General features: G+C 37.6%; 1 protein-coding gene across 4 annotated transcripts in view; it reads left to right on the forward strand.

Moving 5' to 3' along the window:
• The window catches only part of ANKRD12 (ankyrin repeat domain 12), a 66,635-nt gene that overhangs the window by 38,724 nt on the left and 10,578 nt on the right, over positions 1 to 17,333 (forward strand). For 3 of the 4 annotated variants that reach the window (XM_042797884.1, XM_042797883.1, XM_042797885.1), the window contains 4 exons: positions 772 to 972; positions 5,216 to 5,358; positions 7,015 to 7,162; positions 8,802 to 13,495. In XM_042797884.1, the coding sequence (XP_042653818.1) occupies positions 772 to 972; positions 5,216 to 5,358; positions 7,015 to 7,162; positions 8,802 to 13,495 (5,186 nt within the window). Of the gene's footprint in view, positions 1 to 771; positions 973 to 3,429; positions 4,256 to 5,215; positions 5,359 to 7,014; positions 7,163 to 8,801; positions 13,496 to 17,333 lie in introns of those variants that run through there. The other variant, XM_042797886.1, reaches the window with a different exon arrangement.

The raw sequence follows: 17,333 nt of genomic DNA on the forward strand, positions 1-17,333 counted from the left end.
CCGGACTGTCTTGGTTAGGAATTTCACTTTTAATTAATAGGCACTCTTCAATAGAATAATGTCTGAAGGAAAATCTTTTAGCTAGAATTCTATTATTTCAATATATATTTATATTCATAAAGCACTTTTTTTGTCAGAAACATATATTCTATCAAATAAATTAATAACTTTAACTACAGAAGATAATATTTTAACTGACTCCCTGTAATCAAAGACTACCAGAAAATATACAATACAGGTTTCTCCTTTTGTGTAAATCTGGCTTTGTGGCTTCTCTTATTTTTGAGAAAATATTGAGAAACTTTAGTAATAGTAGTTTACTGTCCAGTCCACCCAAAAACATTTGTGGTGGCACAGTTGAGAAAGTGCAGGGAGTACAATGCACAAGCAATAATTCCTTAAACTGGCATCCCACTACATAAAAATACAGTGAAAGTGTGCTGGAGGAAGGGGAAGCAGAGTAGATACTCATCTGCATGGTGATGCTTTGTCTTGTTTCAGCAGAATTTATACCAGAGTATGTGAACCTTGCGTTTTGGGTAGACTTCATCTGTCCTTTAAATCTACTTTAAGAATAGTGAGACTTTGCAAAACACCCTTTTGCACATGGCAAATAGGCATTGTGTTGATACATGTAAAGTGCCAAATGCATCCTTTATTTAAATGTAATTATTCACCGATAATTGTAGTCTTTGAATACAGTTGTTAAAATGAGTTGAAGTAAAAATAGTGTTAAATACTTTAGTGACCGTTAAAAAACTTATTTTATAGATTCTACCCTAAATCATTCCTTGCAAACAACGCCAACACAAAAGAAAACTCCAAGCTCCTCTTCAAGACAAAAAGACAAAGTTAACAAGCGAAATGAGCGAGGGGAGACTCCTCTACATATGGCAGCAATTCGAGGGGATGTTAAACAGGTTAAGGAGCTAATCAGTTTAGGTGCAAATGTGAATGTAAAAGATTTTGCAGGTAAGTCGATAAATGTTCTCTTACCTATACGAATTAAATATGACTGCTGAAGTTGTTTTCCAAGGTTTGATTTCAGTTCATGCTACATGCAAATGAAAATTACAACAAAATTGATTGGAAATTTTCAAATCATGTTTTTATTTATGATGGCAGAGGTAGTACCCAGGACACTGTAGTACATAGTATATTATTAGAATGGTACAATAATGCCTGAATGTGTTCAGTTGTGGCCAGGGCCTTTGCACACTAGGCATATATAAAAATATGTGCGCACACTTGCTGAACTTCATAGAATTATACTAGGCAAAGACAGTAACAGATAATGGGATTGTAGTCTGTGTGTGGAGATGCAAAGTTTAGTAACAGTGAAGGTTGTGTAACACTATAATGTACATTATCTTCTTACTGTGACAGCTAATACACACCAAAGCAGATGGGTGTGGTATAGCTTGCACTTGTCATCTAGCCCTGCTAGATTAATACTAGTTTTGGTACGTTAGTATCTGCTGTGACTTCAGCACTGATTGATAAACTTTAAGGTAAATTGTAACTTGTACCATATTCTTAGTATCCTTTATTTGGTATCTTTCTTTACTTTTCTTAGTATTTGTTTAGTAAACTTTTTATGATTAAATGTCTGTGTTGCCTGTCTTTCTCTACAAGATGACCTAGATAATTTTTTTGGAACCTGCTCACAAACTTTTGCCTATTTTGCTTTTGATTCGTGATAGTTAAGTTTCTGCATGTTTTAGTAAATACTCTCCGGCAGAGTAAATATGAGATCCCCAAAGTAGTGCTTCCACAGAAGATGGAACCTGCAGTTCTGCGTTCAGTAGTTGGCAGCTGTTAATTTGCCAGGCACCAAATTAAATGCATTTACATACTGAGATAAGCCAAAGTACCTCCTGGGTTTTCCTCAACCGATGTAAAAGGGCATAAGAGTTAGGAGCTGAAGTGGACATTTAGGTCATAGAAGGGGGTTGGAGTAATGAGGAAGGATGGAACAGAGTGAAAGGAAGGGTAAAGCAGGATAAAAGGTTGCTGCAGAGTTTGTTGTGGGGTTGGAGTCTAAGAGACATCTATAAAACGGTAAGATTTAGTAGATGTTTCTCTCTTAAATGCAAGGACAACTCTGAAAAATAATTAGAAGTATCAAGTGTACATTATATAAACAGCATAATGAACTGCTCCTAATACTCTACCTCTCAACATTAGCCATTAAAAACTTACTTTTTTTGCATCCACAGTAAAAGTGGATTATGCGATATAAGTGAGAAAATAAATAAAAGAAAGAGCCATGTTGCTTCTGGTTATGTTCAGAAAGTCTGTGCTCCCAATGCAAAGGATAATGCTGAAGAAAAGGTGACCAAATTTGTGGTGAGCTGCTGGCATCCCAAGGAAATAAAGAGAATATTGAGAATACTAATTGGTATAATTAACAGGCAGCACTAGCAGTTTCCAAGTTTTTAGGGTCATTGCATAATAGAAGCAAAAACATAAAGGTCTGAATGAGAGTTTTGACTAGACTTACAGTGAAGCCTGCTAAAGATGCTCAGTTTATGGATCTGAATGGTTATAAGGAGAATTATACTCTCAATGAGAATGGTGAGATAAGATGAGCTGAAGTATCAGACCCCAATGAGAGGAATTCAGAACTATATTGTACAATTGATTGTCAGCTCAAACTTGACATCAGGAGAAGATATTAATGAGATGGACTAAAGTCTTGATTTTAGGTAAGAAACAGATCAATGATTTCTTGGTGTACAGAGGGTAGCTGAATTTTTGTTTGAAGATGGGGCTGCTCAAGACTCATTTGTAGAGGAGGAAGAGAAAGGAAGCAGAAGTAGAACTTAGTGGGATCTTCAGAGGAGTTAAGAGGGGAGATGAGAAGAACTTGTTGAAGGAGCAATTTTAGAAAAGGCGGGGGAGGTTCAGGGGAAGGCAGACCTATAGAAATCACAGGAAGAACAGAAACACTTCAAGAAGAGATGTTGTGGTGGGTTAACCTTGACTGGTTGCCAGGCTCCCACTCAGCTGCTCTCTCACTCCCCCACCTCCACAGGGCAGGGGGAGAAAATAAGGTGGAAGAAAGCTGTGATGGATTGAGTTAAAGACAGTTTAATAAGAAAAGCAAAAGCTTGAACGTGCAAGCAAAGGGAAAAGAGGAATTCATTCACTCCTTGTCATCAGCAGGCAAATGTCCAGCCAATTCCTGGGAAGCAGGGCCTCAGCAGGTGTAACAGTTGCTTGGGAAGACAAATGCCATAAGTACGAACATCCCCCTTTCCTTCTTTTCCTGAGCTTTTATTGCTGACCCTGACATTGTATGGTATGGAATATACCCTTGGTCAGTTTGGGTCAGCTGTCCCGGCTGTGTCCCCTCCCAGCCTCTTGTGCGGGGGGAGAGAGAGAGAAAGCCTTGACACTGTACAAGCACTGTTCAGCAGTAGCCAAAACACTGGTGTGTTTTAACCCCAAATGCAATGCACAGCACTAGATGGGCTGCTTTGCGGGAGGCTATCTTCATAACTTCATCCCAGCCTGGCCCAGTACAGGTATTTAACTGATTTGAGAGGCCAATGAAAGGATCAGGGGAATGGTTAAGATTTGGTTCTGAGAACTAATTGGAAGCAAGTTGCTAGAGGCTTTATTCAGAACTCTGGAGGAGGTGTCTGGGATCGAGTGAGATACTTTTCCATTAGTAACCCAAAGTGAGAAGCAGAGGTGGCTGAGCTTCAAAATCCTGTGCAGAGGAAAAAGTCAAGAAGAGGGGGAGGATTTGAGCAGTGAGTCATGGGTGGAGCAAAGTAAGAATTTAGGATGCAGTGAAGTTTAGAGAATTAGAGTTTTTTAGCAAAGAGTTTGGCAGAACTGAGAAGCAGAAAATGAATTAGTAATAGAGGAAGTAACTGTGCTCATGGGCTGTCTGCCAGAATGATACTGCTTTGTGAGAACAAGAGTGAAGGAAACAGATGTTGAGAGCAAGCCAGGACCTGAGCTGGCAGGCTGGACATTGTGATTAGGATAGAAAGGCAAAGCAGTAAAACAAGGAGAAGAATTAATTACAGAGAGAATTAATAAGAGGGAAGAAGACACGGATCAGAGGGCTGAGAGCAGAAGAGTGTCATCATTGTGTATGAGTGGGAAAAAGGCAAATTACAAGAAAATGGAATGAAGGAGGTGGTAGTCGGGCAGTGCTGGAAATGAGTGACTGAAGTGATGATTGGAGGAAAGCTTTAGTATGCGAAGATCAGGAAGAAGTGTTTTGCCACACAATAAGGTAAAAGCTTTTTTCTTTTTTTTTTTTTTTTTAATTTAAATGAGTGTCAGGTGAGAAATTGAGTGAGAGATGAAGATGAGAAATTACCTTATTGAGGGATTATGTAAATCAGGGGATTGTTCTTATACGTCCTCTTTATGGATGTACTGATTAGATGCAGAGTTCAAGTGAATAAACTCTTCCAGACTTGCACAGGTTATGTTGGAAACAAAAGTTGAATGCTTTCCCAGAACTAGGCTTTGAGAAGGCATCAACAGCAGACTGGAAGTTCAGGGCAGCTATGAATTGGAAGGCATCAAGTTAGGGAGAGGAAATTAAGGTAAGGAGTATAGTCTGTGCGGATTGATTGTCATCTTCAGTTAAGGATCTGCTACAAAAAATGAGCATTGAACTTCAGATTATCAATTTGGAAATCAAATTGACAAAAATCACTAATATTCTAGGAAACATCAGGAATAAGTTCTCTGCCAGTGTTTATTAACAGCTTGCTATCTCGACTAGTAGCTGCTGAATGTTATTAGTGATTTATGCTACATGTTTAGTGACGCTGGTTATGATAATTTCCCATACTTAGTCCTTCCAATAGTTTCAAACTGTTTCCATATAGAATAATGTTATTTATATATACCTAACACTGTATTCAAATGCTCACTAGTCAAGGAATTTCTAACATGTTTAGCCTGGGGATTTTGTGCCACATTTTGTCCTTTACTATTTAATTAGTCATTTCTGTGTTCGGTTTAATCTCAGTAGAATTTGGATTTTGTTGGCATAAGGTTTAAAGTTGATAAAGCGTGTGTTGTTCATCAGATGGATGGCATTATCTTCCTGCCAACTACTGTGTCTGAGTGTATTTTGAAATGTTTTAAGGCAATAGAGTTCTATAGCACAGGAAGGGAAAAAAAAAAAAAAACACCAAACAAATCTTTGACCTTTTGAACTTACCACTCTTCACTATAGGTTGGACACCACTGCATGAAGCTTGTAATGTTGGTTACTATGATGTTGCTAAAGTCCTGATAGCAGCAGGAGCCGACGTGAACACACAGGGCTTGGATGATGATACGCCGCTCCATGATTCTGCTAGTAGTGGGCATAGAAATGTGAGTATGCTGGGAGAGCAGCAGGGGAATAAATAAGTGCTTTGAAATGATCAGTCATTATAACAAATCCTAACTGCTCTGATTACTGTCATATGGTTTTATAATTCTGCTTCTGCTGTTTTGGGAGCATCTTAAAGTTGTTTTGGTTTTCTTTGTTCATTTTGCTTTTCATCCTATTTCTGTTGCCAGCTATTTTCTACTACTGTCTGTTTTCTTCAATATTAAAAAGTTTATCTTTTACTTTTAAAATAAATGATTTTTTTTTTTGAGAGAGACTTCTACTGTATAGAATTCTCAAAAAAAAATGTCTTCAAACAGTGTACTGTGGGTTTGGGGAAATATTTTTTTATTTCTATGCATATAGGGAAGTAAAATGTGCTTTTTATATATATATCAAGTATTTTTATTTATATAGAAATATTTAGCATTACATATCCTACATTTATTTTTATATAATTTTTCATGGACTTTGAAATAGAGCATTGATATGTATATATTCTTTATTTAAAGAAAAAATAAAATTACAAGTAATAGCAGAGAAGATAAATGGAGCACTGTAGGCATTTTACATTAATTTCTAAATTTGTTCTTGTTTTCTGCAAACTAGATATAGAAATTACTCTGCTCTCCTCTTATGTCTCTTATTTCATTACTATGTGTGTAATCTGCTATACAAAGCAAAAAATTGAAATTATCCCTTAAATCAAGTATACCTCCCAAACAAGATATTCAGTTTGGAAGAATATTCTGGAAAGGCTAGAGAAGAGAATTACGATAATCTGATTGTGAATTTTTTATTAACAGTTTAGTAACTGTTTCTTATGGGTATCTAAACAAAAGTGGGTCTTTAGATCAATCTTGCATAAAATTGTAGTAGAGATTTGAAGAACAGGACCTCTTGCTTGTATGGTCTCAGTATACATATCTGTGACCATCTCACTGACATTATGTATGAGAAAAATTCTGAAGTTTCATGTTACCATATTGCTGTCTGCTGAATTTCTCCACTCTTAACATATAGGACCAAAAAAAAGTAACCAATACCAGATACTGTGCTGAAAAATGCAGTGGCCTTGGTATCATTTAACTTCAACAATTTTTTTGTTCTTGATGTTAGAGAAATTGATGATTTTGCTGTATTGTATTCAGTTGGGGATGGGGGTAGTTTGTTCCTCCAGTAAGATACTTGGATCTCTGTCAGGGCTTTTCTGGAATGCTGTGGAAACCAATAGTACTGCTACTTGGAAAAACTTTTCCTGTTCCTTAGAGTTAAGTGCTATAAAATTTGGAGCAGAGGTGAATTGAGTGCAGAGGAGTAGAGAGCTTGGTGGGTAAGGAACCACATGAATTGTGTGAGGAAATGCTACAACAAGAAGAACAAAAAGGCACTGTTGCTTTTCTTTATGATCATGTTATGTCTGTGTAACAGACGACAAATTTCTTTAGTCTTCCCCATTGCCTCTTTTAATGAGTAGATTATGAGTATGTGGACTTTGCATTCTAGTTGCTGAAGTCTTGCTTTGCAGTTTCGGTTTCACAGGTAGGAGTTTAGGACTGTGTGTCACATTATCCAATTTCACGTGCCATGGAAGGTTTTTATGCTGGTCAAGTAACATGTTGTGGAAAACCTAAAAGTTCATTTATTTAATGCTGCAGATTGTGAAGCTGTTGCTTCGACATGGTGGAAATCCATTTCAAGCCAATAAGCACGGGGAGAGACCTGTTGATGTTGCTGAAACTGAAGAATTGGAAATGCTATTGAAAAGGGAGGTGCCCATCTCTGATGATGAGGACAGTTGCTCAGGTAAAAGTAGCCATTTAGTTGCATACTTCAAGTGCATTAAATCACCTGAAGTTAGGTGGTTTTAATCTTTTGCGTAGTGTTAGCTACTAAGAGTTGCTGCAGGTAGCAATTGCTATTGCTAAGATTGATTTCCACTTTTAGTTTTAGCGGTGGTTTTCAAATATTTCAGTTGAACTATCTGAAATATTTATTCTTTCTTTTTCTTCTCTCTCTCTTTAATAAGCCCTTCCCACTCTCCAAATTAACCCTACCTCAGAATGGTGGTTTTACCAGAGAAAGATACAGAGAAAAATACTATATTTATTATGATACGAAGTGGTTTCTGAGAGGTCTTCTTGGGGGAAAATATTCCTAAAGTCACTTATTTCACATCCTTAGTACATGAATTGGGAGCTACTGTCTTACATGGGTATAACTTAGTTACACTTAGTAAAGAGAAGTCCCTGTCAGTGGGGAAATCACAGTTTTGTGAAGGTGACCAGATAGTAGCTTACTTACATGGAGGCAGTAATTCTTGGCCCGTACTGTATTTCTGCAGATTAAGGAGCAGTTGCCACCTCTTGGGGCACAGAAAGAACTGTTGTCTCCTTGGAAGTAAAAGATTCTTGACCATGAGTAACTTGCTTGAGTGCCAGGTGGGAACCCTTCATTCTGCTTTCACAGAATCTTCATCAACTCAAGTTCTTTTGAGTAAAAGAAATTAGGTGGATTGAAAACTGGCTGAACGGCCAGGGCCAGAGAGTATTGATCAGTGGCACAAAGTGGCACATCCAGAGGGACCTCAGCATGTTGGAGAAATGGGCTGGCAGAAACCTCATGTAATTCAACAAGGGGAAAGGAAACGTGAAGTTCTGCATCTGGGGAGCAACAACCCCCCAGGCACCAGTACAGGCTGGGGTCTGGCCAACTGGAGCGCAGCTTGGCAGAAAAGACCCTGGGGGTCCTGGTGGACACCAGGTTGACCATGAGCCAGCAACGTGCCCTTGCTGCAAAGAAGGCCAGTGGTATCCTGGGCTGCATTAGGAGTGTTGCCAGCAGGTCAAGGGAGGTGATCCTTCTCTTCTGCTCAGCACTGGTGAGGCCACAGCTGGAGTGCTGGGTCCAGCTGTGAGCTCCCCACTATGAGAGGGACATGGACGTACTGGAGAGAATCCAGTGGAGGGCCAGACAGATGATGAAGGGACTGGAGCATCTCTCCTGTGAGGAAGGGCTGAGAGAAATAAAATGCTTAATAAAATAAAAATTAAAAATTTTAATTAAAACATTAAAAGATGAGTTTTACAGTATCTGAAATAACATTGCAATTTCCTTGGAAAGAGTCAGCTTATGCAGGAATTACGCACAACAGATGAGGTTTACAATATTTAAAGTGCATTGCTTTTACTACCTTTGGATATAAATGCTAATTAATATTTTTGCATACATGAGTGACAGCTGTAAAGGGGAGCACTGTGGTTTCATGACTATTTGTTTTCTCTTAAAAAGCATAATTCTAGTGAGAAGGTTCATTGTTTTGAGTGTGGTTTTTTTTTATTATTTGTATAGCAGTATGATGGCTGAACTGAAGTATTTTGTCCTGAACTAAAGTGTGAAGAATGTTGCATCAACATTCAACTAATTTTTGGTTTTCTTACTCTAGATTCTGAAGAACCTCCATCTGTAAATCCTTCCAGTGTAGAGGGAAATGTTGATTCAGAAGCAGAAAAGGAGGCTGTAGCAAATGACAGCAAACAGGTGGTCCCTAGTAAGGCACCACTTCCATCTGCTCTTGATGAGTATGAGTTTAAAGATGATGATGAAGATGAAATGAAAAAAATGATCGATGACAAACATATTCTTAGAAAAGACCTAAGGAAAGAGGATGAGACTGAAGCTGAAAAGAACAGCTTGTTTGTGAAACAAGAAAAAGTTGTCTTTTCAAAATCATTCAAAAGCAAAAAGCAGAAATCATCTAGAGTTCTGTATTCAAGTTCTGAAAGTTCAGATGAAGAAGTACTTCAGGACAAGAAGATAGTCTCTCCCTGCTCTATCTCAGAGACGTCAAATTCTGATGTAAGAGTGAAGAAAGACTACATGGTTACAAATGAACACAAGCAAAAAGGAAAAGTTAAAAGGAAAGTAAAAAATCAGAGCAAAAATAAAGAGAATCAAGAACTAAAGCAAGAAAAAGAGAATGCTAGAGTAATGAATATAGCTACTTCAGGGTTAGATTCGTTAGATAAAACTAGAGAGGAAGAAACCTTTAAGAAGTCTTTTACCCCAAAAGAAGATTCTTCTTTACATCTATTTCATATCACTGCTGGCAAATCTCCAAAGCATCCCTGTGGATTAAGTGAAAAACAGTCAACACCATTAAAGCAAGAAAACACCAAAACTTGCTTATCACCAGGAGGTTCTGAAATAACATTGCAATCTGAATTGGTTCGGTATGATCACAACACTGAATCTGAATATCTAGTAGAAAGTTCTAGTGGCAAATCTTGCAAGCACAAAGAAAAAAGCAAGCATCATCAGAAAGATTTTCACTTAGAATTTGGTGAAAAATCTAGTCCTAAAATTAAGGAGGAAGATAATAGCTCAGCGTTTGAGAATTCAGAGTATACTCTCAGAAAGATTGACAAGGAAGGTAAAACACTTAAAAAACATAAGTTACGTCACAAAGAAAGAGAAAAGGACAAGCACAAAAAAGAACAGGAGGGGGAGAAGGAAAAACATAAACATAATGTTAAAGAGGTTCAAAGAAGTATTGAGTTTGACAGAGAATTTTGGAAAGAGAACTTCTTCAAAAGTGATGAAAATGAAGATATGTTGTTAAATATAGAACATGACTCTCTCTCTTCAGACAGAAAATCAAAGCTAGAAAAAGCTGTGGCAAAAGAAGATAAGTTAGTTAAGGAGAGACAGTTCCAGAAAGACAGAAATGCTAAAGAGGAGAGAGACAAAGAGAAGAACAAAAAGGAAAATGAGAAGTTTCTCAAGGATGAAAAAATAAAAGATACAAAAGAAGAAAAAGAAATTATGCTAGCAGATAAAGAAATTGAATTGTTCTGCTTTGGTGTTAAAGATGAGGCAGCCAACATGCATTTCATAGAAAAAGAAACAGATACTGAAAAGCAGGAAAAGAATTTAAAGGAAAATAAAGAAAAGACTGAAAAGCGAACCTCAGTCAAAGAAAAGGATGTTGAAAAGCTAGAAAGAAAAATTGGAGAAAAAGAGAAAAAGGTAAAACATGAATACAAGATGGAGAAAGAAAAAGCAGAAGTAAATGAAAATACAGAGAAAGTAAAGGAGAAGCCAAATTTCCAGCAAGCAGAAAGATGCCATAAGGAAAATGATAAAATAAAAAGCACGGGTACTCTTAAAAAAATTGATGACAAAGAAAGAAATAAAGAAAAAACTGATAAGAAGCATGATAAGGAAAAGTCTGATAAAGACAGACATTGGGCTGAAAGCAAAGAAAAACACTGTACTGAAAGAAAAGTCAAACAGTCTGAAAAAGAATCTGAATATACGAAATCAGAAAAAAATAGAACTAAAGACAAAGAAAAGGAACTTGAAAAAAAAGACAAATCCAAAGACAAGGAGATCTCAACAGTAGCAAACTCAAAACACATGCAAGAGGAACGGAGATGCAGTATTACAGAAAGTAATAAAACCGTGCATGACAAAATATCATCTTTGAAAGAAAAATCAAAAGATGATTTGTTGAAAACTCCAGATGGTAGAGAGAAGGATAAAAAAGATAAAGATATAGACAGATACAAAGAGAGAGACAAGCATAAAGATAAACTGCATCAAAGTAGTTTACTTAAACTAAAACTTGAGCATGAGAAACTTAAGCCTAAACCAGCTCCTGCACCAAAGGATGCTCGACCTAAAGAAAAAAGATTAGTCAATGATGATTTAATGCAAACTAGCTTTGAAAGAATGCTTAGCCTTAAGGATCTGGAAATAGAGCAGTGGCATAGAAAACATAAAGAAAAAATAAAACAGAAAGAGAAGGAACGTTTAAGAAACCGTGCTTGTTTAGAACTTAACAAGATGAAAGAAAAGCCAAAACAGTCGTTAGCTGAAGTGAAGAGCAAAGAACTGATTCGCTCAAAAAGCTCAGAGTTGCCAGATGTTTGTATGAAGGAAAAACAGCAGAAAGATGCCACAAGTAATAGATCGCAATCAGTAGATACGAGAAGTGTCAATGTTATAAAGCCTTCATTGGTTTTAGATAATTTAAATAGATCCCCCAAATCAGAAAGTGAAAAGACAGGTTTGAGCTCCAGATCAGTGTCTGTGGTTTCAGTTGCAAGCTCTGAGGATTCTTGCCATACTACAGTAACTACTCCAAGGCCTGCAATCGAATATGATTCAGACTTTATGCTAGAAGGTTCTGATTCCCAAATGTCTTTTTCACAATCACCATTTTTGGCAAGTGCCAAATCACCAGCCCTTCTTGAAAAAGAGACCGATGGTCTTGCCGAGTTGCCAGATCGCATTAAGCCACCTTTCACAAACAGGCTTCCACCAGCGTATATTAGATCAACGTCCGTTGAAGATGTTAAACTGGTTTTAAATGATTGTAGACCTGTTGTAGAGGTTCGAAGATGCAGCATGCCTGCTGCTGTTTCTGAACACAGCAAACAGCCTCGAGTATCTGAAGAAAATAATCAGAATGCTCTGCCATCAGTTCAGACTTACGCTAGCACTTCTCCCAAACCAGAATTACCATGTAGCACACCTGAAAGAGATTTTCAAAGTAGTATGTCAGGTTTGCAGTCAAACTTTACATCATCTCTGACTGGACCTGTTAGCAGCAAGCAGGCAACAACGGGTACAAGTATCATTAAAAGCACTGCTCAGATGAGTCCTTCAGAAGACTATAATACGCAGTTAGAGCCATGTGGTCAAAGTGGTGTGACTCAGCAAACCAAACCATGGGATGTGCCTTTTGACAGACTTAATTCATTAAACAATGAGTTTAGCAACTCTGGTTATAGTGTGTCAGAGCAAGATACTAACAGTGTTACAGCAGTGCATAACTCTGAAAACAGGACATTAAAAGAGCAACAAGTATCTGAATTTTTGCCTCAGCATGCTGAAATTAAGGGAAGTTCCAGTTCTCAAGAACCTGCATCGGTTTTGCCTTTACAGTCACCTTGTTCTTTAACTATCCAGCCACTCCCAGATGTGTCTAAGCACATTTCTTTACCAGGCATGAGCAGTCAAGATTCATCATTTGTACAACAAAATCTAGTTCAAACTACAAATTCTACTTTGGATACAGGTGCTACTAGTACCAGAGAGCTGGAAAATTCTTTCTTCCCTTCAAACATTAAGAAGGCTGATGCACCCACTGCTGTATATTCTGAGAGCTCTACAAAAGGTATTTCACAGAGCTATGAAAGGGTGAATGATTTACCTACAGCACCTTTAGAAAAAGATACTCCTGAAAATGATAGCAGTCCACAATTAAACACAAAATCGTATGCGTTCAGTAAAGCTGTTTGTAAGAATGCTCAGAGTGAAGTGGATAGTGACACTGCAGATACTTTGGACTTTAGAAATGAAAAAAGCCAACAAGAAAAGTTGGTTTCAGTGCATGGTGTTGATAATAAAGCTGATGCTGATCTCTGTGAACTAAGTTCAGGAATGTCAAAGGGAATTACAAACGAATCAGCTAATAAGAAACCCTGCACTGCAGACAGAGAAAATGTGTTGATAGATGATCCACCACAGTACTCCTCTTTATCTCATTTGGAAAGTAATTCCCAACAGATTACACAGGAAGAGGTGCATAAATACAGCCAAATAGTTAAACTAGAAGAAGAAATTGCTGAGGATCAGAAGGTGGAACAGCAAGAAGTACCTCAAAGAATTACAAGGAACAGAGCAAATATGCTTGCTAACCAGGGTAAGCAGAATCCTGTTGGCTGCACGCAGTCATCAGAAAAAGAGTCTGAATCGTCAGCATCTATGAAAGCAAGGATTAGATTAACTGAAGAGGATGATGCTCAGGTACATCATCCACGTAAAAGAAAGGTGTCACGTGTGCCTCAGCCTGTGCAGGTGAACCCTTCTTTACTGCAGGCTAAGGAGAAAACCCAGCAGTCGCTGGCAGCTATTGTTGATTCTTTGAAACTTGAAGAGATTCAGCCATACAGTTCTGAGAGAGCAAACCCGTATTTTGAATACTTGCACATAAGAAAAAAAATAGAAGAGAAGCGTAAATTACTGTGCAGTGTTATTCCTCAGGCACCTCAATATTATGATGAATATGTGACCTTCAATGGCTCATACCTACTGGATGGCAATCCCTTGAGCAAGATATGCATCCCAACTGTAAGTAACATGGTCTTTAAATATACAGTACAGTGAAGGGCATGTTTTGGGTTTAGTTTTGTAACTTTCATATTCTTCCTAACTTGCTTCTGAGTACTTGTGCTGAAAATAGTAATTTGACATATGTCAAATTAATATTGACCAGTAATATATTTAAAAGCCCCATTCAGCAGAAAAATAAACAGTGATTTCACAGTCATTACAAGACAGACCATCATGTATGACACCTGTAAAAGGCACACAGACAAATATTGTATTTCAAAGTACTTCCTATTGTAAAACCTACCTTTTCAAAAGTGAAGTCAGTTGTTGAGAGCTTCTCTGAATTTCTGCTGGCAACAATTTGGTTAAAACTAATTATTCAAAGCTGTTTCATTTGGAGGGGGAGTGGATATGCAGTGCTTCAAAGTATTCAGTCCATCATCAAAAGTTTTAAGTAGGAGAGTGCCTGCTGTGTCCCGGCTTTTGTAATCCATCAATTTAAACTGTTCTGAATTCTATTTAATAATGTGAAGTTCTTTTCTTTTTCACTGAAGAATGGATGAAGAACATCCATAGTTCAGGGACACTTGTTTAGTTCTAAGCTTTCCATACTTCTGACACAGGCACATTCCTGATGACAGCTGTGAATGAGGTCTATGCAGCACAGAATATAATTGGTTTAAGTGCAGTTAATATTACTGTTTGCTATAGAAGTGCCTCTCAAGGTGTCTCACAATAACATGGTCACTGCTGGTCTTTGTTTGAAAGTCAGCATAATCACGGTAGCACTTGAATCGTACCTCCCTTCTTTGCTCCTCAGCACACCTGATTCTGTGTTTATTGTTCTACATGGGGGGACAGGGGAGACCTGAAACGTTATTCATTGAAGGTTTTCTCATGAGACCCCACCTGCAGTGCTGTGTCCAGCTCTGGGGCCCTCAACATAAGAAGGACATGGACCTGTTGGAGCGAGGCCAGAGGAGGGCCATGAAGATGATCAGGGGTCTGGAGCACCTCCCCTGTGAGGACAGGCAGAGAGAGTTGGGGTTGTTCAGCCTGGAGAAGAGAAGGATCCTGGGAGACCTTATAGAGGCCTGCCAGTACTTAAATGGGGCTACAGGAAACGTGGAGTGTAGGGGTAGGACAAGGGGTAATGGTTTTAAACTGAAAGAGGGTAGATTTAGATTAGATATAAGGAAGACATTCTTCAAAGTGAGGGTGGTGAGACACTGGCACAGGTTGCCCAGAGCAGCTGTGGTGCCCCCTCCCTGGAAGGGTTCAAGGCCAGGTTGGACGGGGCTTTGAGCACCCTGGTCTGGTGGAAGGTGTCCCTGCCCGTGGCAGGGGGGTTGGAACTAGATGATCTTTGAGGTCCCTTCCAACCCAAACCATTCTATACTTCTGAAGTACTGTTACTCCTGGGAGCAGAAGGAGGTTTTCTGGTTTTCTACCACCTATTATCTCATCCACTTAAATTGATCTAGTCCTGAGGTTAAAAAATATTAGCTTAAACCTGTTTGAATGGTTTGAGTTAACACACATAATAACTGAAATAGGCTGTGACCATATATTTGATTTACTAAAGCAGTTTTTTGGCTGACATACAGTAGCTTGGTAATGTCAGAATTCAATAGTATTTGATTTTATGCCCATTACTTAAGATGTGTCAAGTTAGGAAAAGTCCAAGTTTAGGAGGAATGGCAAGGCTATCTTGATCCTTGAATGGCAAAAATCCCTTCTAAGGTGAACTGTGTGTATATGAAACCTCATATACAAACCAAGTATCCAGTCTTCAGCCTCTGTATTTCTGAATGGACTAGTTATTATGTTGACACATTTAAGGTAACTTGCCCGTACTTGAGACGTTGCCTTAGCTTTTTCCAATAGAGTTGAAGATTCTTTTGATTAAGCAATGAACACAAATTTAAGGTATAAAAGTAAGTTTAAAAATGTTTGCTTCATTCCAGAGGTAGTCATAATCCCCATATAAGGTGTTTACTCTCATTTTTCCACTAAGCCTTCTATGTCTGGCCAAGAGAATTAATGCATGTATCTTCTAATGTTAAGTGAGTTCCCTCTTACTTGATGATGACCACAGTTCTCTGAAATTAGTGGATCAATTATAGTCTGAGGAATAATATGGGTAAGATGACCCTTTTTACTTGGTCTGTAATAGTAAGTTTTACTACAATGTACCAGGCTGTTAGCCTTCCCCAGTCTAGAAATCTTTTTCAGTAGCTGTTGCAGCTTCTATAATATATCTTTATCACCAGAAGCAGAGATTTATTTTTTTTATTTCTTAGAGCAGCTGCTAGTCAAGTACATACTGTTTCCAAGCTACAACTTACTGCTTTAGCATCATACTTCAGTGCTTAATTTGGGATAAGCAGAAAGTGGAGAAGCATAGCATATATTTTTCTGTGACCCGTCTTCTACCTGGGCAGTAGAATTAATTTCCCTGTCATAAATGGCAATGTGTGTAGGCACTATAAGAAAAGGAGGCTTATTGACTTGCTATTAAAGCATTGCCTCATACTTCCTTCCTGTCTCTTTTGTGTATAACAGGGACTTTGCAGTTCATAAAAATAAATTTAGGTAGCGGGGTAGTGCAAATTCTTAGGTAACTTAGGTTCAGAAAACATCAGAAATGAATGTGTGCTCCCCATTCTCATGGCCTTTAATTACTTTTTGAAAAGAAGAACGATGAAAAAAGGTGTATAGAAGTGTGAATACGTATGTGAAGGATTACAGATTTTTATCTTATTTAGATTTCTGGGTTGCTTCCCTACACATACATGCTCTAGCGATACTGATGTTTTAAATTGTTACTTGTCTTGTATATGATTTCATGGTACTGTTAATCTTCTACAGTTGTAGAAAGAACAGGTGGAGCTTTTTATTCCAGGCTGTTAGGAAAAAAAAAAAATGCTGAGAAGCCAAAATAAATATTAGGAAATTGGTGTTATTTCCCTTAGAAGTTAAGTGTAAGAAAGCAGCATGAGTTTTAATCATATGAGGGGGCTATTTTAAGCATTTTAGTTTTGTTTGTCTGAAAAATCATCCACAATGCAGCTAAATGTTTTGTTTAATTACTGTCATTTGTGTAAATACACAATTTTGATAAAATTTCTTGTTTCTTTCCAGAAAAAAATACATTACAAAAAATTATTAGTAGCTGAAATGTAACTTCTCTGCAGAGCTTTCTTGTGTATACAGTTTAATAATTGTAGTTTTTCACCCTTAAAATCACAGTGATAATAGTTCCCACTACAAATACCATAAAAAAAGAGTATTGCTAAACCAGAGATCATTTCATGTTCAGAAATTAGTGTTTACTTGTATATTGTATGTGTTGTCCAACAACATGAAAATAAAGGCTATACTTAGTCTCTCTATGATTGTGGAATATTAATAACATGTACTTGTTATACATACAATGTGAAATTTAATATGCAACTGCAAAATGACCTTTCTGTTGGGATTGTTTAAATTTTTCCTTTGATGGTTCTGTAATGATTCTGTTAGCCTGATTTTTGCCTCGTTAATTTACATAGGCTATGGGAAAGTAGCTACTCTTTCTTAAATTACCGCTGTATTTTAGATAGCACTGTGTGAAGGTCTATGTGAAGACAATATATTTAGCTCTGACACTCTGAGACTCAGAATAGTTTGTGTAACATACTGTTCTCTGCACTGGAATTTTAAGATGCACTATAGTTTATCTGATGAACTTCAAACATCCTGTAGGTGGGAACCAGGAGACGGTGTACTTAAGTTTTATTTCCACAGCCATGTTTATGTACTCTAATTTATGACTTGTATCACCTAAGGCTGTAAGGATAGTCACATATGGATT

Source organism: Tyto alba, unplaced genomic scaffold (assembly GCF_018691265.1).
Source record: "Tyto alba isolate M040663 unplaced genomic scaffold, T.alba_DEE_v4.0 Super-Scaffold_27, whole genome shotgun sequence".
NCBI lineage: Eukaryota > Metazoa > Chordata > Aves > Strigiformes > Tytonidae > Tyto > Tyto alba.